Raw genomic sequence first — 21330 nt, 5'->3', positions numbered from 1 at the left:
TCAAGCAGTTACCTCCTTATGCCGGACTTTCCATCTGTCCATAGTCAACTTAATACTTGATTACATGCTTTCTTTTTCTTCTTAATAAAAGTGCAAATAGGAAATACTTTTTAATTTTTCTGTCAATCACAATACCAGCATATACTATCAGACATAAATGTAGATACTTAATGTAATGAATTTTACTAGATAAAGAAGAATAATTTCCTTTGACTTCCTCATGAATGCCTGTAAGTCCTAATTCTATGACTGCCCTCAATACTCTATGGCAGCTGTATCCCAGTGAGGCTAGAGTTAAGAAGAGGGAGTGAAAGCAACACACTCTTCCAACTCCGTATCTAAACCAACCACCACTACTACCCCATCACTGTCACTACACAAACACACAGAGACACACACACAAACACAGTTTTTGTCCCTTCATATGGAAGCCTACATAAATTTATACATTGATGAAAGCCCACATAAACATTCCTACCTCATACTATAAAAGGTCAGAAATAAAATTTTATTCTCCACATCGCTAAAATAAAATGGAAATGTTATTAAAAGATGTATGTAACAACACAACATCACCTTTCTTTTCAAGCTTTCTAATAGTCTCTTCAGTTTCATGTTGTTTACTCCTGTATAAAGTTTTCAGTTCCTCTATTTCATTATTCTTTCTTTCTAAAATCTGCAAATAAATTTAAAATGTTTCAGTATACTGTATTACTTTACATATAGGACAATTTTTTGAATCCTGATATATTTAATTCTAAAACATAAATAGAAAAAGTGATTGTAGCAAATATGACTACACTGTGAAATTATATATATATACACACACACACATAAAGTAGTATCTCTTATCCATGGTTTTACTTTCTGCTGTTTCAGTTAGATGTGTGTGTTTTTGTGCATGTCCATGTTAATAATTCTAGCTTAGTCAGAAGTTCACATTTTGCTCTTGCAGCAGCTAGGAGGTAAAATCTATATGATCTGCCACACTTGGAAGCTTCCAAGTTGCCTGAAATTGTGAGATTTCCCTCCTTTTGACTAGTGAATATTGCCACAAATTGGCATTGTAGTGATTTAAGTGACTTTTTAAATTGATTCTCAAATGTCAGTGTTTTGTAAATTAGGGAGAAGTGTTTTGTCCTGAAAGGGAGTTAGGGATTCTTTTTCTCAGATTAGCATAAAAATAGGTGAAATTGTATGTGTCTAATATTTCTCTTCACATATTTTTCTTACACTTATGTTATCTACTGTTGTTTATCTGCTAGCAAATGCCAGCAGATAATAAGTGAACGGTGAATTAGCAGGTAGATATTAATAGAAACTCACAAAGAACCAATCATATAACTTTTCAATGAGCATAATATTTTTGTAAGTCTACCTCAGCTAATCTAATAAATGGTTTTCCCCAAACTGTAAAAATTATATTATAGTGCATTAAGAAAATTATTAAATAGATAAGAATAATTGGTTATCTGAAAGAAATACGTTATCTGTTGGAGATTTTCATACAATAATTTGTTAAGGACAGTATAAATAATAATTTAGGTGATTTCCTAAAATATAATTCAGAAATTAAGCTGTCATAAAATGGCAGAGAGAAGCCATCAGAAATTTGCCAGGTGGGGAGAGTATAATTTATCACACTGCACTGGAATAGAACATTCTTCAGCTGGGCATGTCCCTGGATCCGCCTACAAGCACCCTTCTATCCTCATAGTGCACAGTAAAAGAATTCCCAGATACATGAAGAGATGACATGTAATCGGCCTCTTTTATATCTAGCTCTGCTACTGTGAATCAGAAAAATCAGCTCAAAATATGTCAAAAATTGCATTAAAATCTATTGTGAATTTATATTATGTCAGAAGTTTTAAATGTAATCATTTAATAAAATTTAATTGTGATTTTATACTTCAAAATACTTTATACTCACAAAAACTACAGAAATAACCAAAATGTAAAAAAGATAGTAAGTAAGAGAAAATGCTAATCAAGGGGAAAAAGGAATATCTACTTTTCTTATGGTTGGGTCATATTTTCCATACACCCAAAAGTCAGCTTAACAACAACAACAAAAAAGAACGGGGTACAGTAGTACATGCCTATAGTCAGCTACTCAGGAGGCTTACAGATCGCTTGAGCCCAAGAATTCAAGGCTGAAGTGAGCCACGATCATGCCTGTGAATAGCCACTGTTCTCTTCCAGCTTGGGCAACATAGCAAGATCCCATCTCTGGATAATAATATCCATAAAGAAGTAAAAAAGAAAAAGAATGTATACTAATAGGTAAAACACTCCAAATTTTACACCTCGCCAATTCCTGATGCTTAGAAAATGCCAGACAAGCAATAAACTGATGAATATACTTTTCAAATCTAGCATAAAGTCAAGGATTTTATTTATATTTTACCTGGTACTTCAAACTAGTTGCATTGTCTTCTGCAAATAAATTTCAGGATTTATTTTAAAGAGAAATTTCTGGAAAGAATTTTATTATTAAATATGTTACTTAGAATAAATCTTTGTAACAGACATACCAAGAAACTTATTTCAAATTCCAGCCCCATAATTTTTCCAAATAAATTTTTATATTCATTTATCTTATACATCAATAGACTCTATTTCAATTGTACATGTTATATTGAAATTATATTACTGATTCTCTAACATACTTATGATAGAGAACTTATTATCTAAACAATTTAAACTAAAGTAAAACTCTAGTAAGAGCAAAAAAATATTTGCCTGTAATGTCTGAATGGGCGAGAGGAAACTGGAAAAAGAGAGTTCAGTTTTTTTTCTCTAATATCCAATCAGTGGTTTCCTCCTTATTGCTTTGAAGGATGAGCCAAATATGCATTTTACTAAATATTAATATATATATTAACCTTTTTAAAAAGCTTGGATACATAATCCTGATGTTATAACTACTGCAACTACCTGCCTCTGTCTCTAGTACTCAGTTTTGGGAAGCAGAATCATAGTCTTAGCTTCGAAACAGTAAATGCAGTTTCCATTTGGATCAACCTTCATGTATTTTGAAAAAACACATACATACATTATTATCACTAAATGTTTTAATCATTACTAAAATATAGTAACAACCCAAATCCCATGTAGGATAACCATAATTAAAGATTTTTGCTGTGCCAGCTAAGAAAAAAGAATTTTATTTGAAAATACAGGCTGAAAGATTAGAAAGCATCAATCCCAATGAGCTACTTAAAAAACAAGGCTTTATTGTCAGTGCCAGCATTAAAATGCATGCAAGTCCAAGAGTTCCTTTTTAATTAAAAAGGAAATTCAATTACCAGAAAACCAAAAGAATACTACAATAAAACAAATCCTAGTATTTACCACTGATGTGTTATTTCAACTTTCATGAAACGTAATGATAGAATGCAGATAAAAGACTATAAGAAGATCAGCCTAAATGCAATAGTTAAGAAGAACTAAAAGGTAATGTAAATATAAGGTTTTAAATAAACACATATGTTTAGCTAATAAAGTTAAAAAATCAACTTTTGCTGGGATATTAGTTTAGCATATTCCATTTTATAACAGAATGTTATAAAGTACATAAATAAGTGGATGGATTGACAGACGGATGGATGGATGGATGGATGGATGGATGGATGGATGGATAACTGGATGGATCATCATAAGACCTAGAATATTTTTAGTATTCAATATAATTAAAATAATAAAAGATATATATCCTACCTTCTGAACATCAGCATCATGTTTCTGTTGCAGCCTAAGCTTTTCTTCATGAAATTTAGCTTCCATCATTTTTGTTTTCATGTCCAACTTCAAGAAAAATATTTCAAAGGTGTGTTAATTTACCTTCCCTTTGGCAAAAAATACACAATTAAATTAAAATAATTCCCTAAAAGAGGACAGTTATCGTTTTCCACCTTTACCTTGTAGTCACAGATTCTAGCAATCACATTACATATACCAATATGTTTACTTCAGTCCTCTAATTACTTTCAAGCTAATTAAAAGTCTTTAAAATAACTTTCACCTAATAGGCAAAACAGACAATACTAAGTACAGATTCACTACTCTCCCCATTCTCTCCCGCACAAAAGAAAAAGGCATTTTAAAGTGACATTTTGCTTTTACATTTAAATCCACACAGTATTTTGCTCTTCATTATTTTTCATTTCAGTAAGTCTCTTCCAACCTTTTATTTTTTTCCTTTGGTCTACTTGCTCATTTTAAAATACTCTAATTAACCTACATATGTAAATATAACTTGAGAATGAATATCCATAAAAATGGCAAATTACTGATAAGTGCGTATCTTTTGACAGTTTTCCAGCTCTCTCTCCCAGAATCACAGACTCCAGCTCCCTCAAGGGAGTAACTTTATCTCCTTTCAAGCATTCCTTAACTTCTATCCTCTCCAAACCAACACCACGTGCAATGGTGCTCTGAGCAAAGCCAAAAATGTAACCAATCTTGTTAATAATAAGAAGTGTATCCTAGAATTAAAAGAGCAGTAGTGACAGGTTTCAAGAAGTGCAACATAAAATTGATTATCTCAAATGTGAAAGTATTTGGCCACATGATTTCTCATAATTTAAGACAGTATTATACATTGAAGTCTGGCAGACCTCTTTTCCGGCTCTAATTCCAATCCCACCATATATTCACTGTTGCGACTTTGAGCAAGTGATCCTTTGACACTCTAGTTCCTCTTCTGCTAATTAAGAAAAAGTATCTTTACCTCAATGGATTGTGAAAATTACATTCAATAAAATAATTTAAATGACCATGCCCAGGACAGTGTGTGGCACAAAGTAAGTATGCAAAAATATCAATCAACAACATTTAGGAAAAAAATTTTAATATTATTAATGTATCTTCAAAATGTTTCCTTGAAAATTTTTGAAACACACTTTATATTTTCAATTACTGTTTCAAATACAAAATAATATAAATTTAGCAAGATAAACATGCATATCATATTAACATATCAAACTGAGATTTTATAGTTCACAAACAAAAGTTAACATAAAACAAATTCATGACTTGAATGTTATGAATGGTGGAGAAAGAGACAGTTATCTACTCACTATGCAAAAAAAAAAAAAAAAATCAATTCCCTTGCCTCTAAATCACACAATATTTCTTCTTCCTTTTTTCAGAAAGGAGGCTGGACAACCAAATTCCATGCAAAGATTCTTCACAGAAGCACTTTTGGGATCTACTAAAAGGGAACTAAAGCCAAAAGACAATATGACAAAGCTGGCCAGGTCTAAGAGACATGATTCATTGCCAGATCTTTCCATAACACCTTCTAGAGAACTTGTCATACCTCAGCTTCTGAAGGTAAGCCCTAAATATCATGTGAGTGTGCTACCATAACCCCAACCCAACACCTCTCACCGGCCCCACCTCATTATTTATTGAGCAAGTTAGGAATAAATACCTGAGACATGCTTAAGCAATCCATTAGCTAGCAAACAATCATTCAGATTCTCTCCCAAGAATCTAAACTAACACACCAAGTTAGCTATTTTGGGGAGCAAACCCAAGTTCTAAAGTGCAGCAACCAAGAGAAAAGCAGGCGAATCCAGTATATAGAAAAAAGTAGAGCAAATACACAAAAAAAGCAAAGATTAGAAACCACATAGCATCTGGATATGAGGAAAGTAAACTCAGGCTCCAGTGATCTCAATGACACCAGGGTTAGTTGAACTCAAAAGGATTTTTGTGTCTCTTTTTATTTTATGTAGCTTGATGGATCTCTGTTCTTACAACCAAAGATATTTCTCTAAATTCTATTCTTCTGGCTATAACTTTTTGCCTTGGTATAATACTAAACTTACAGAAAAGTTGCAATAATAGCACAAGGAACTCCCATATACCCTTTCTTTACCTGGATTTACCAATTTTTTTATATTTTGCCCTATATGCTTTGTCATTTTATGTCTGTATCTACCTCTACAAATATATATATAAATACACGCATATTACTTCCTCAATCATTTGTAAATTAGAAGCATCATGCCTCTTTATCCCTAAAAACTTCAATATATATTTCCTTAGAACAAGAACACTGTCTTTGATAACCAAAGTGCAGTTATCAAATTGAGGAAATGTAATATTAACACAATATTATCTACTGCACAGTTTATACTCAAGTTTTACAAATTATCACAGTAATGTCATTTATAGCTATTATTTTTCTCAATCCAGGATCCAACCCGGAATCACGCATTGCTTTTAGTTGTCACATCAACTATTTATTTCTCCTTTAATCTGGAACAGCCTTTCTTTGTGTTTAGTGACCTTGACATTTTTTAAGAGTACAGACCATTATTAAATGTCTCTCCATTTGGATTTGTCTGATGTTTCCCTCATGACTAAATTTATGAGATTTTGGCAAGAATGACACTAAAGTGATACTGTGTCCTTTTTCATTGCATCGTATTAGAAGGAGGCTAGTTTGGCCCAATATCTCCAATGTACAACTCAGTAACTTGGTTAAGATAGTGAGCACCAACTGCCATCCTTTTAAAAAGGTAAGAGTATCTCATCTCTGGAAACTCTTACCTTGATGCTACAGAATAGCTCTGTATTTCCACCCTGTACTCTAGGATAGAAATCCTAAATGTATTATGGACAACTAGGGCATGATGCCTGATAAAACATCAGGATTAGAATATGGAAACAATCTTATTACTATAGTATATAAAGACAATATAAGGATACAGATTTAGATATAGATGTAGATATAAAAATAGATATGTACCTATGTGTTCATCTATATAGACTGAAATTGAAAAACATTTCTAATTAGTTTGACCTCCAAGGAAGCCTGACTTCAAAAAACATTTAAGTTTTCTTTTTCTGAGATCAGAATATACATTATCAATTTCAAATTTAAGATGTAAAAATTAGGCTTGCAGATCTACTTCAGGCTATAATGAAGTAGGGTACCACACTAACCTCCCACTGTTAACCATAAAATGGGATAAAATACATGAGATAACCATTCTCAAGGATTGGACAACAGGCAATGCAGTACTGTGATCCTCACAAACTGAAGCCCACGATAGTCCCAGCTTTCTGCCTGGGTACAACAACTGGAGTCCGCGTAGAGCACCACAGGCCTCCTGAGCTGAGAAGGCAGAGGTCAGAGTTCAGGGCAGTTAAAGAATCTTAAATGCAGGGCACTAGAGAGATATAAGCTGCCCAGAAGATTTCCCTGTCACTCCTCAACCACAGGCTAAAGGCTGGGATGTGTGCGCCCTAGGTGAATAACAAAACATTACTGCTACAAAGTAGAAAATGTAACAGCTGCTACAGGTTAAAGTGCTGGGAGGCTCCAAAGACCTGCCCAGCCAGGTGGAGACAGCTTCTTAATTTGCAAATACCTGGCAATTCAGCTGAAATAACATAAAGGCCACACCTCTGGACTACTCTAAACCTGCCTCCAAGGACTGAAAGCAAGCCTCAGAAAGCTAGTTTGTAACACAGGTCCCATGGGGTTGGATAATATCTTTGGCTTTCTATGTATTTGCCTTAACAGAATGTAAAAACCAAGTCTACACAACTTAAAGGTGATTAACTACTAATTGAACAGCCTATAAGAACAACAACAACAAAAATATTCTATGGAAAAAAATAACAGAATCCAGAGTCCCTACAAGGTAACAACCGCAAGGTCCATTGTCTAGAAAGTAATAAAGATGCGCCAAAAAAAATAAAAAAGAAAAGAAAATCTTGTCCATAGGCAAAATCAATATAAATAAATTAAATAATAAGGCCCAAGATGACCCTACTTCAGCACACAAGAGTTTAAAGAAGTTCACATAAATACTTTCAAAGAACTAAAGGAAAACATATTTAAAAATTAAAGGAAAATATTATTTCAATGAGAGAACGGATAGGGGATCTCAGCAGATAAATGGAAATTATAAAATTGAAACAAATGAAAATTCCAGAATTGAAAAGTGCAATAATTCAAAGGAACAAAAATTCACTAGATGAGCTTAACAGATTAGAGAGAGCAGATAAAGGAGTCTATAAATTTGATGACAGAACTACAGAAATTCTCTGAGAGAAAAAAGATTGAAGAATTTATTTTTAAAAATCAGTAACACTTTTGGAAACTGTGAAACAAAATCCAAGAGTCTAATATACATGGAATTGGGGTTCCTACAGAAGCAAGTAAGAATAGGGAAATACTATTTAAAGAAATAATAGCCAAAAATTTCCCAGGTTTGATAAAACAAAAAAATACTGAGTTAGAGAACGAGATGCTCAATGAACTCTATGCAGGATAAATGCAAGAAAACAGCACCTGGAAACATCACAAACTGTTGAAAACCAAAAACAAAAAGAAAAATCTTGGCCGGGTGTGGTGGCTCACGCCTGTAATCCCAGCACTTTGGGAGGCCAAGGTGAGCAGATCATGAGGTCAGGAGTTCAAGACCATCTTGGCCAACATGGTGAAACCCCCGTCTCTATTAAAAATACAAAAATTAGCTGAGTGTGGTGGCATGTGCCTGTAGTCCCCACTACTTGGGAGACTGAGGCAGGGGAATCACTTGAACCTAGGAGGCGGAGGTTGCAGTGAGCCAAGATCGCGCCACTGCACTCAAGCCTAGTGACAGAGTGAGGCTCTGTCTAAAAAAGAAAAAGAAAAATCTTAAAAGCAGTCAGAGCAAAAGAGGCATTACATTCAGAGAAACAACAAGCTCTCCAGCAGAAACAATAGAAACTGGAGGACAAAGGAATAATATCTTAGAAGTGCTAAAAGAAAAATTCAGATAAAATTCAGATGACATATCACCAGTAGAACTGCACTAAAACAAATAATAAAAGGTATTCTTAAAGATGAAAACTTAGAAATTCTGAAATGAAGGAAAGTACTAGAAATAGTATGTAAGCAGAGATACATAAAAGCCATTTTTATCTTTTCATAATTCCCCAAAACACAACTATTTAAAGACAATACAACAACCTTGAAAGTTAAGTTTCATCAGGTATTTAGAATTATGACAAGAGCACAAATGATTGTAGGGTTAAATTAGATTTTGCTGTTTTAAAGTTATTAGATTTATGAGGTGGAAATTAGAAAATGGGAAAAGTCCAGTATAAGTGGCACAATATTGACACTAAAAACTGACTTTGATATGGTAACGATGCATAATTTTAGCCCACAGCAGCCGCAGTAAGAGCTGCCCAAGGAGAGTCTGAGCTCAGACACACCTAGCCCTGCCCCCACCTGCTGGGCCTTCCCTATCCACCCTGACAGCTGAAGACAAAGGGCACATACTCTTGGGAGTTCTAGGGCCCTGTCCGCCACTGGTTTCTCGCCATAGTACTGATGCTGATGCTCGCCATAGTACATAGCTGATGCTCTCTGGAAAGTGCCACCCTCTGGCAGGAGGCCAACCAGCACAAAATAGAATTGTAAACCACTAAAGCTAAGAACTCTCACAGAGTCCATTTCACCCTCGTGCCACCTCTACCAGAACAGGTGCCGGTATCCATGGCTGAGCCACCCATAGTTCACATCACAGGACTCTGTGCAGACAACCCCTAGTACCAGCCCAGAGCCAGGTAGACTCGCTGGGTGGCTAGACCCAGAAGAGAGATGACCATCACTGCAGCTCGGCTCACAGGAAGCCACATCCGTAGGAAAAGGTGGAGAGTACTACACCAAGGGAATACCCCATGGGACAAAAGAATCTGAACAACAGCATTCAGTCCTAGACTTTTCTCAGACAGCACCTACCCAAATGAGAAGGAACCAGAAAATCGACTCTGATAATATGACAAAACAAGGCTCTTTAATCCCCCCAAAAAATCACACTAGCTCACCAGCAATGGATCCAAACTAAGAAGAAATCCCTGATTTACCTGAAAAAGAATTCAGGAGGTTAGTTACTAAGCTAATCAGGGAGGCCTCAGAGAAAGGCGAAGCCCAATGCAAGGAAATCCAAAAAAACGATAAAAGAAGTGAAAGGAGAAATATTCAAGGAAATAGATAGCATAAAGAAAACACAATCGGTCGGGCGCGGTGGCTCAAGCCTGTAATCCCAGCACTTTGGGAGGCCGAGACGGGCGGATCACGAGGTCAAGAGATCGAGACCATCCTGGTTAACACGGTGAAACCCCGTCTCTACTAAAAAATACAAAAAACTAGCCGGGCGAGGTGGCGGGCACCTGTAGTCCCAGCTACTTGGGAGGCTAAGGCCGGAGAATGGCGTGAACCCGGGAGGCAGAGCTTGCAGTGAGCTGAGATCCGGCCACTGCACTCCAGCCTGGGCGACAGAGCTACACTCCGCCTCAAAAAAAAAAAAAAAAAAAAAAAAACACACAATCAAAACTTCAGGAAACATTGGACACACTTAGAGAAATGCAAAATGCTCTGCAAAGTCTCAGCAATAGAATAGAATTGAACAAAAAGAAGAAAGAAATTCAGAGCTTGAAGACAAGGTCTTCGAATTAACCCAATACAACAAAGACAAAGAAAAAAGAATAAGAAAATATGAACAAAGGCTCCAAGAAGCCTGGGATTATGTTAAACAACCAAACCTAAGAATAATCGGTGTTCCTGAGGAAGAAGATAAATCTAAAAGCGTGGAAAACATATTTGGGGGAATAATCGAGGAAAACTTCCCTGGCCTTTCTAGAGACATGGACATCCAAATACAAGAAGCACAAAGAACACTTGGGAAATTAATTGCAAAAAGATCATCACCTAGGCACAGTGTCGTCAATGTATAGATTACGAAGACTTTCTCCCACTCTGTGAGCTGTTTACTCTGCTGACTGTTCCCTTTTACCATGCAAAAGCTCTTTAGTTTAATGAAGTCCCAACTATTTATCTTTGTTTTTGAGGTTCTTGGTCACGAAATCCTTGCCTAAGCCAACATCTAGAAGGGGTTTTCCAATGTTATCTTCTAGAATTTTTATAGTTTCAGGTCTTAGATTAAGTCCTTAATCCATCTTCGTTGATTTTCATATAAGGTGAGAGATGAGGTTCCAGTTTCATTCTCCCACATGTGGCGAGTCAATTATCACAGCATCATTTGTTGAAAAGGGTGTCCTTTCCCCATTTTATGTTTTTGTTTGCTTTGTTGAAGATTAGTGGGCTGTAAGTATTTGGGTTTATTTTTGGGTCCTCTATTCTGTTCTATTCTGTGGTTTTGTATCTATTTTTTTTTTTTTTTTTTTTTGAGACAGAGTCTCACTCTGTTTCCATGTTGAAGTGCAGTGACATGATCTCAGCTCACTGCAACCTCCACCTCCCGGGTTCAAGCGATTCTCCTACCTCAGCCTCCCAAGTAGCTGGGACTACAGATGTGCGCCACCATGCCCGGCTAATTTTTGTATTTTCAGTAGAGACGGGGTTTCATCAGATTGGCCATGATGGTCTTGAACTCCTGACCTCATGATCCACCCGCCTTGGCCTCCCAAAGTGCTGGGATTACAGGCGTGAGCCACTGAGCCCAGCCAGTTCTATATCTTTTAAGTGGAGCATTTAGGCTATTTACATGCAATGTTAGTATTGAAATGTGAGGTACCATTGCATTCATCATGCTCTTTGTTGCCTGCACACTTTGGGTTTGTTTTTTGTTTTTGTTTTTGTTTTTTAACTTGTATTTTTGTTTTATAGGTCCTGTGTGATTTATGCTTTAAAGAGATTCTGTTTTGATATGTTTCTAGGATTTGTTTCAAGATTTAGAGCTCCTTTTAGAAGTTCTTGTAGTGGTGGCTTGGTAGTGGCGAATTCTCTCAACATTTGTTTGTCTGAGAAAGACTGTATCTGTCTTTCATATATGATGCTTAGTTTCACTGGATACGAAATTCTTGGCTGATAATTGTTTTGTTTGAGGAGGCTGAAGATAGGGCCCCAATCCCTTCTAGCTTGTAGGATTTCTGCTGAGACATACGAGGGGCCAACAAACATGTGAAACATCAATAATCGTCAGAGAAATGCAAATCAAAACCACAATGAGATGCAACTTCACACCAGTAAGAATGGCTATTACTGAAAGGACAAAAATAATAATGATACTTAACATACTGGCAAGGCTGCTAAAAAAAAGGAATGCTGCAGGGCACTGTGGCTCATGCCTATAATCCCAACACTGTGGGAGGCTGAAGTGGGTGGATCACTTGAGGTCAGTAGTTCAAGACCAACCTGATCAACATAGTAAAACCCCGTTTCTGTTCTTGCATATGTATATCAGGATACACATATAAGGTTATTCATAGAATTATTATTTGTAAAGGCAAAAAATTAGAGTAACTTTATCAAAAAAAAGGCAAGAAATATGATATTCATTAAACAGAAAACAGTGCAAACAAACCTATTACAATTATATGGCACAATATGGATGAATGCCTCTAACATACTATTGAGCAAAAGAAGCAAGACATAAAAGAATATCAAAAGTTTAGTTCTCTGTGGACACAAACAAATGAAAAAACATTCCAAGCTCATGGATAGAAAGAATCAACATCACGAAAATAGCCATACTGCCCAAAGTAATTTATAGATTCAATGCTATCCCCATCAAGCTACCATTGACTTTTTTTCACAGAATTAGAAAAAAACTACTTCAAATTTCACATGGAAACATAAAAGAGCCCGTATTGCCAAGACAATCCTAAGCAAAAAGAACAAAGCTGAAGGCATCATGCTACCTGACTTCAAACTATACTACACCAGAACAGCATGTTACTGGTACCGAAACAGGTAGATAGACCAATGGAACAGAACAGAGGCCTCAGAAATAACCCCACACATCTACAACCATCTGCTCTTTGACAAACCCCCCCAAAAAAAACAAACAATGGGGAAAGGATTCCCTATTTAATACTTGGTGTTGGGGAAACTGGCTAGCCATATGCAGAAAAATGAAACTGGACCCCTTCCTTACACCTCATACAAAAATTAACTCAAGATGGATTAAAGACTTAAACGTAAGACCGAAAACCATAAAAACCCTAGAAGAAAACCTAGGCAATACCACTCAAGACATAGGCATGGGCAAAGACTTCATGACTAAAATACCAAAAGCAATAGAAACAAAAGCCAAAATTTACAAATGGGATCTAATTAAACTAAAGAGCTTCTGCCCAGCAAAAGAAACTATCATCAGAGTGAACAGGCAACCTACAGAATAGCAGAAAATTTTTGCAATCTATCCATCTGACAAAGGGCTAATATCCAGAATCTACAAGGAACAATTTTACAAATTTACAAGAAAAAACACAAACGACCCCATCAAAAAGTGGGCGAAGGATATGAACAGACACTTCTCAAAAGAAGACACTTATATGGCCAACAAACATATGAAGAAAAGCTCAACGTCACTGGTCATTAGAGAAATGCAAATCAAAACCACAGAGAGATACAACCTCACACCAGTTATAATGGCAATCATTAAGAAGTCAGAAAAGAACAGATGCTGGGAGGATGTGGAGAAATAGGAACACTTTTACACTGTTGGTGGAAGTGTAAATTAGTTCAACCATTAAGGAAGACAGTGTGGCGATTACTCAAGGATCTAGAACCTGAAATACTATTTGCCCCAGCATTCCCATTACTGGGTATATACCCAAAGGATTATAAATCATTCTCCTATAAAGACACATGAACACATACGTTTATTGCAGCACTGTCACAATAGCAAAGACTTAGAACCAACCCAAATGCCCATCAATGATAGACCCTGGAGAAAGAAAATGTGGCACATATACACCATGGAAAACTATGCAGCCATAAAAAAGGACAAATTCATGTCTTTTGCAGGGACATGGATGAAGCTAGAAACCATCATTCTCAGCAAACTAACACAAGAACAGAAAACCAAACACTGCATGTTCTTACTCATAAGTGGGAATTGAACAATGAGAACACATGGACACAGGGAGAGGAACATCACACACCGGGGCGTGTCGGGGGGTGGGGTGTTAGGGGAGGGATAGCATTAGGAGAAACACCTAATGTAGATGATGGGTTGATGAGTACAGCAAACCACCATGGCACGTGAATACCTATGTAACAAACCTGCATGTTCTGCACATGTACCCCAGAACTTAAAGTATAATAAAAGAAAAAATAAAATAAAATAAAAAATAAAAATAAACAAAAAGTTTAGTTTTCTTCATACAAAGTTCAAAATCTGGTAAAATAAAAATATTTCCATTTTCAAAGATGCAGGTATTAATGCTAAAATCAACATTAAAAAAACAAATAGGTGAAAATTATCATCAGAAAAATCAGAATAGTGGCTACTTCTAGGAAAGATAGTATGATTACAAATGGTCAGACAGGAGGCTTCTTAGGATATTGGCAATTACCTAATTCTTGCCTGGGTGGCATTTACAATGGCATTCCTTTGTACAACTATTTAGCAAATTATGTGACAATATGCATATCTGAATGCTATGTTTCATAAGAAATCTATACCTGTTCTCTCATTTATTATGTTAATAACTGTGACTTTCTTTATCCTAGAGTTATTTAAATTATACATTTGACTAACAGACTCATATACAAAAAAAAAAAAAAAAAAAAAAAGGCCTAATTCCATGCACGGTGGCTCACGTCTGTAATCCCAGCACTCTGGGAGGCCGAGGCAGGCGGATCACAAGGTCAGGAGTTCAAGACCAGCCTAGCCAACATGGTGAAACCTAGTCTCTACTAAAAATACAAAAATTAGCTGGGCATGGTGGCGAGCGTCTGTAGTCCCAGCTACTCGGGAGGCTGAGGCAGGAGACTGGCATGGACCCAGGAGGCATAGGTAGTGGTGAGACAAGATCATGCCACTGCACTCCAGCCTGGGCAACAGAGTGAGACTCCATCTCAGGGAAAAAAAAAAAAAAAAAAAAAAAAAAAAGTCCTACTTGGCATGTAAGAAAGAAGCAACATCTCTTTTTAGGCAATAGATGGAAACATTCAATATGGGTGAAAAGAAAGTTCAAAGGAAATTTTCTGTTTTATTTCACAAAAACAGGAATTTTATACTCTGGTTTCTCTTCAGATTGTATAAATCCTTTGCCTTTTACCAAAGGAGCAATTTCTACCATCTGTTCTCTGAAAACTGACAGTTGCTCTGAAAATTGACCTCTTCTTGTTGTGTTGTCTCTTCTTTCATTTTCAGTGAAAACACTTTTCCAAATGTCATAATGTCAAAAAGCCTTTTTTCAGATTACTAAAAAAAGAAAGAAAGAAAGAAAGAAAGACCCACTGCTTGATGATGCTCACTGTCACACAATTCTGTGATGTCGATATCAGAGAAAATGTGTTAGCAATTACAAAGGCAAGCAAGTCCAAGTATGTTTGTGAGTGATAGGCTAAAGTTAAAATAAAGGATCACTGTCACTGAACATACGTTTTCCCATAACATATGAGAAATATGTCCAAAATAAATCAAAAAGTTTTAAGAATATCTTAAAATATTTAATATGTGGGTCAGGTGCGGTAGCTCATGCCTGTAATACTAGCACTTTGGGACGCTGAGGCGGTGGATCACCTCAGGCCAGGAGTTCAAGACCAGCCTGGCCAACATGGCAAAACCTATGTCTACTAAAAATACAAAAATTAGCCAGACGTGGTGGCGTGTGCCTGTAATCCCAGCTACTTGGGAGGCTGAGGAACAGGAATCACTTGAATCCAGGAGACAGAGGTTGCAGTGAGCCAAGACTGCACCATTGTACTCCTGGGTGACAGAGCAAGACTCTGTCTCAAAAAAAAAAAATTTTTATATGTGTATCTGTAGCCACCAAAACAAACCACTATAATTCTTTAACTCCAATAAAATTTGATATTAATAGTAATATTAAATTAATATTAATTAGTAAATTAGGTTAAATAATTGCATTAATTCAATTAGTAATTTTACATATTTTATTCATGTAATATCTAAGGTATCTTCTGAACAATTATGAATCTAAAATGGAAGTTGTAGTTTATTAAATAGCTCCATTTCTAAAGGCTAGTTAAATATTTTAAGACTCTCTAAAACTTCAACAAAATTAAATACTTTAATAAATGCTTCATGATTGATATGGTTTGGCTGTGTCCTCACCCAAATATCATCTTGAGCTGTAGCTACCATCATTCCCATGTGTCATGGGAGGGACCCAGTGAGAGGCAATTGAATCATCAGGTCAGATTTTCCTCATGCTCTTCTCATGATAGTAAGTCTCATGAGATCTACTGGTTTTATAAAGGGCAGTTTTCCTGCACATGCTCTTTCACCTACCACCATGTAAGATGTGCCTTTGCTCCTCTTTTGCCTTTCGCCATGATTGTGAGGCCTCCCAGCCATATGGAACTATGAGTCCATTAAACCTCTTTTTCATTATAAATTACCTGGTCTTGGGTATTTCTTTATTAGCAGCATGAGAATGGACTAATACAATGATACAGATGAACTCTACAATCTGTACAACATTGGTATCAATTAATTATCTCCAGACTTACTGGATCCTTTAATATAAGTATTTCAAACTCCTAAATCTTTATTTTATACCATTAAGAACTGACTAATGAGGTCAGGCGTGGTGACTCATGCCTGTAATCCTAGCACTTGGGGAGGCCAAGGCAGGCAAATTGCCTGAGCTCAGGAGTTTGAAACCAGCCTGGGCAACACAGTGAAAATCCATCTCTACTAAAAATACAAAAAAAAAAGCAGAGCGTGGCAGCGAGCAACTGTAATCCCAGCTACTCAGGAGTCTAAGGGAGGAGAATTGCTTGAACCTGGGAGGCGGAGGTTGCAGCGAGCCGAGATCACGCCACTGCACTCCACACTCCAGCCTGGGCGACTGAGCGAGACTCCATCTCCAAAAACAAAACAAAACAAAAAAAAGAACTGACCAACAAAGATTATTATCAGTATTTACAGCAAAACCTCTGAAAGAGATCTAATATTTAAATAGAAAAATAAAATTTTTAAATAGACCAAAAAAAGAGGTATTTTTTGTTATGTTGGAAGGTGAAAGGCTTTTCTAAGCATAATACAAAAACCAGAAGCCTAGAGAAAAGGCTGACAGATGCAACTATTTAAAAGAAAACTTCTCATGCAAATCAAAACTACCATGAGATATCATTTCAGTCCAGTTAAAATGCCTTTTATCTAAAAGATAAGTAATAACAAATGCTGGCAATGATGTGGAAAAGAGAACCCTTGCACACTGGGTTGGTGGGAATGTAAATTAATACAACCACAATGAAAAACAGTTTGGAGGTTCCTCAAAAGAAAATAAAAATAGAACTACCAATCCACCAATCCCACTCCAAGGTATATACTCTAAAAAAAGAAAATCAGTATATTGAAGAGATATTTGCACTCTCATGTTTATTGCAGCACTAATAACAATAGTGAAGATTTAGAAGCAAGCTAAGTATCCATCAGCAGATGAATGGATAAGGAAAATGTGGTACACATACACAATGGAGTACTACTCAGCCATTAAAAAGAATGAGATCCTGTCATTTGCAACAACGTGAATAGAACTGGAAGTCACTATATTCAGTGAAATAAGCCAAGCACAGAAAGACAAACTTCGTATGTTCTCATTTATTTGTGGAAGCTAAAAATTAAAAACGATTGAACTCATGGAGGTAGAGAATAGAATGATGGTTATTAAGGGCTGGGAAGCATGGTGGGAAGGTAGCGGGGGAGTTGGGATGGTTAATGGGTATAAAAAGTAGAAAGAATGAAGAAGACCTATAATTTGCTGGAACAATAAGGTGACTATAGTCAAAAAATAATTTAATTGTACATTTTAAAATAACTAAACGAGTATAGATTGTTTGTAACACAAAGGATAAATGCCTCAGATGATGGATACCCCGTTTATCCTGATGTGATTATTATGCATCGCAGGCCTGTATCAAATATCTCATGTAACCCACAAATATATACACCTACTATGTACTCGCAAAAATTCAAAATTAATTTTAAAAAGTTAAAAATAGAAGAAACCTTCTCTACACTAAAAAGTAGCACAAATCAAAAGACATTTACAGAGAAAAATACTTGAAAGACATATAAAAAAGAAGTGATACTTTAACATGCAAATTGCTCCAGCATTGATAACAAAATGGAAAAAGAGACTCTCTATACCATTAATGTTTACTTAAATAGACATAACCCTTTTTAACAGTTCTATTGAAATATAATTTATATATCATAAAATTCAAACATTTAAACAATACAAATCAAAGGTTTTTAATATATCAGAGAGTTATAAAACCATTAGCACCATCTAATTTTAGAACATTTTAATCACCCTGAAAAGAAACTCTATATCCACTAGCCAACACTCCATGCACTCCCACGCCTGCAGCCCTACGCAGACAGAACCTTATTTTAAGGACAACTTGTCAATGTCAATCGAAAATGTGAATGTGCCACCCTGTGACTGAGCTATTCCATTTCACATAATGTATTCTGCAAGAAAAGATACATAATACACAAACATATGGACAGGGGTATTCTTGAAATACCATTTGTTATAGAAAAACACTCTAAACGGCCTATATGCATCAATAGCTTAATAAAATGTGACATATCAGTAAAATAAAATTTATGCAATTATGAATAACAATGGGGTGATATTTCTGATATGGAAAAAAATCATCAGAATATATATGTCAGTCAAAAAGCAATGAAATAGGCCAGGCACGGTGGCTCACGCCTATAATCCCAACACTTTGGGAGGCCAAGGCAGGCGGATCATAAGGCCAGGAGCTTGAGACCAGCCTGAGCAACATGGTGAAACCGCGTCTCTACTAAAAATACAAAAAATAGCCAGGCATGGTGGCACACACCTGTAATCCCAGCTACTCAGGAAGCTGAGGAAGGAGAATCACTTGAATCTGGGAGGCGGAGGTTACAGTGAGCTGAAATTATGCCACTGTACTTCAGCCTGGGTGACAGAGCGAGACTCAGTCTCAAAGAAAAGCAATGAAATGGTCTATATGTAGTATATGATCTAATTTTACTTAAGAATGAAGTAATCCTAAGAATTTTAAAGAGAATATACATTAAATTTTCAGCAATATTATCTCTGAAGAATGAGTTGAGAAAGTGATGATTAAATACTTGAGAGCTAATATTTAATTTTAAATAAAGTTGACTCACTTAAAAGAATACTATTTATGGTTTTAAAAATATTACCCAGCAACAATAAAGACATTTTTAGATGAGAACATGCACAAGAGTTGTTTTATAGGGACATGTAAGGCTCTAACAAACTTCAAAACAGAAGAACATTCATCCTCATACCGACAATTGAATGTTGAATAAAAGGGATTTAAACAAGTAGACATAAGATTTTACTTTTTTTTGAGACAGAGTCTCGCTCTGTCGCCCAGGCTAGAGTGCAGTGGCGCGATCTCAGCTCACTGCAAGCTCCGCCTCCCAGGTTCACGCCATTCTCCTGCCTCAGCCTCCCAAGTAGCTGGGACTACAAGCGCCCGCCACCAAGCCCGAGTAATTTTTTGTATTTTTTTAGTAGAGACAGGGTTTCACTGTGTTAGGCAGGATGGTCTCGATTTCTGGACCTGGTGAGCCGCCCGCCTCGGCCTCCTAAAGTGCTGGGATTACAGGCGTGAACCACCATGCCTGGCCATACCAATTTTCTAAAGAAAAACATATGTTTATAGAACACATAGAGAAAAGAAGAAAAAAACATAGAATATATTACCAGTATTTTTTATTTCTAGGTGTTGATTCTATAGGTGATTTTATTTCCCTCCTTACATATGTCTCTATTTCCCAAAGTGTCTTTAATAAAAATCTATATACTTTCTTTTATAATCAGACATGCTAATTTAAAAGATAGATGAAACTAACATAGTTTTTACACAGGGGCAAATCAGCAGATACTTTTAAATATTGTACAATGGAGAAAAATATGATTAAAAAACTTCATCAAAATAAGTCAGAAACAATTATGTAATTGCACAAAGGATTATTTTAGAAAAATGTACAGTGAATATATTTTAATATATGGAATAAGTTTATGATTAAATGCAAACTTCTCAATGATGTCTCAAATATTTTAATACTATGCCCAAAAGAAAAACAAAAACATAAGGATTTAGGAAAAATAAAGTCAAACACATTTAAAAATGAATTTCTGATGCAATGCATGATAGCTTCAAATGTTTTTTCTTTGAAAACATATGTGGGTGGCATTGGTATGCTGACTCCTGCCCCAAGTTGTCATCAACAAAATTTTCAAGTGACCACTTCCTTTCAGTTTGTTTAATTATTTTATGGTAAGCAGCCTCAATAGTAAGAATTAACACAAAATAAAATTAAAAGGAAAAATAGTTGGGAATGACTCAAAATGATTTATATAATTAATGAATGACAATTTTTAGAAACAGAAATTCAAAACAAGAGCTCAAAGGAAGGTATGTCTGAGTATAAGAAATATTACTCCCAAATTTGCTTTTTAAAATGTCATTTACTTTTATTACAACAGGTTTTTTAACACCAAAATTACACATGAAAGAAAACCCTGAGTCTGATGTCAGCAAGATGGCAGACTAGGACTTTCAAGCCCTTGTCCCTCCACAGAAAAATCAATTTGAACACAAACACGCACAAAAATACCTTCATAAGAGCTAAGCAAACAAGGTGAAATATAGCACAAAATAGGAAAAGACATAACACAGAACGTAGAAAGGACAGTTTTACTCTGCAGTCCGAGGCTGCAGATTTTAAAATACTCACATCACCCCTCCCCCAACTCCAGACAGTAAAGCCTGGAGAGACCCTCCACTTGGGAGGAGGAAAGAAAGGTGAGCACTAGACTTAACTCAGACCCCAATGCCAGGTCAGTCCCAGTAAAACGCAGGACCAGGCAGGACTCTTCAGCCCTAGACTCCCAGCCAGTACCCCAGGACTGACCCTGCAAATCCACCCTGGTACAAGGAAAATCTCACAGCCCCAGGTTCCAGACTGGCCCAGTAGATTTAGTCCCTGGGTCCACCCCAACCTATGCTGATCCCAGCAGTCACAGCATCCAAACCAACCCTAGTGCTAGACTGAACCCAGCAGCCTAAACTTCAGCTCCACCCCAGAGCCAGACCAGCCTCTACAGACTAAGGTTCCTGGCTAGCCTCTGTAGCCCCAGGCTCCAGGTCAGCTCCCAAGACCCAAGACTCCACGCCAGTACCCATAGACTGAACCTCTAGGCCTAACTTGGCACAATGCAAGATCCCACAGTCCCAGGTTCCAAAGCCAGCCCAGCAGACTCAGTCTCTGGACTCACCACATTGCCAGGCGGGCCCAGCGACCTTGTGCTCCAGACTATTCACAGCAC

General features: G+C 36.4%; 1 protein-coding gene across 13 annotated transcripts in view; it reads right to left on the bottom strand.

Annotated features, from left to right (window-relative positions):
• CEP112 (centrosomal protein 112) overlaps window positions 1-21330 on the bottom strand; it is a 549518-nt gene that overhangs the window by 432990 nt on the left and 95198 nt on the right. For all 13 annotated transcript variants that reach the window (XM_073005103.1, XM_073005106.1, XM_073005112.1 and 10 more), the window contains 2 exons: window positions 3724-3810; window positions 577-676 (listed from right to left, as the gene is read on the bottom strand). In XM_073005103.1, coding sequence (XP_072861204.1) covers window positions 577-676; window positions 3724-3810 — 187 coding nt within the window. The remainder of the gene's footprint in view (window positions 1-576; window positions 677-3723; window positions 3811-21330) is intronic.

Source organism: Chlorocebus sabaeus, chromosome 16, assembly GCF_047675955.1.
Source record: "Chlorocebus sabaeus isolate Y175 chromosome 16, mChlSab1.0.hap1, whole genome shotgun sequence".
Classification (NCBI taxonomy): domain Eukaryota; kingdom Metazoa; phylum Chordata; class Mammalia; order Primates; family Cercopithecidae; genus Chlorocebus; species Chlorocebus sabaeus.
The sequence above is the reverse complement of the archived record's forward strand: the minus strand, read 5'-3'. Positions and strand labels throughout refer to the sequence as shown.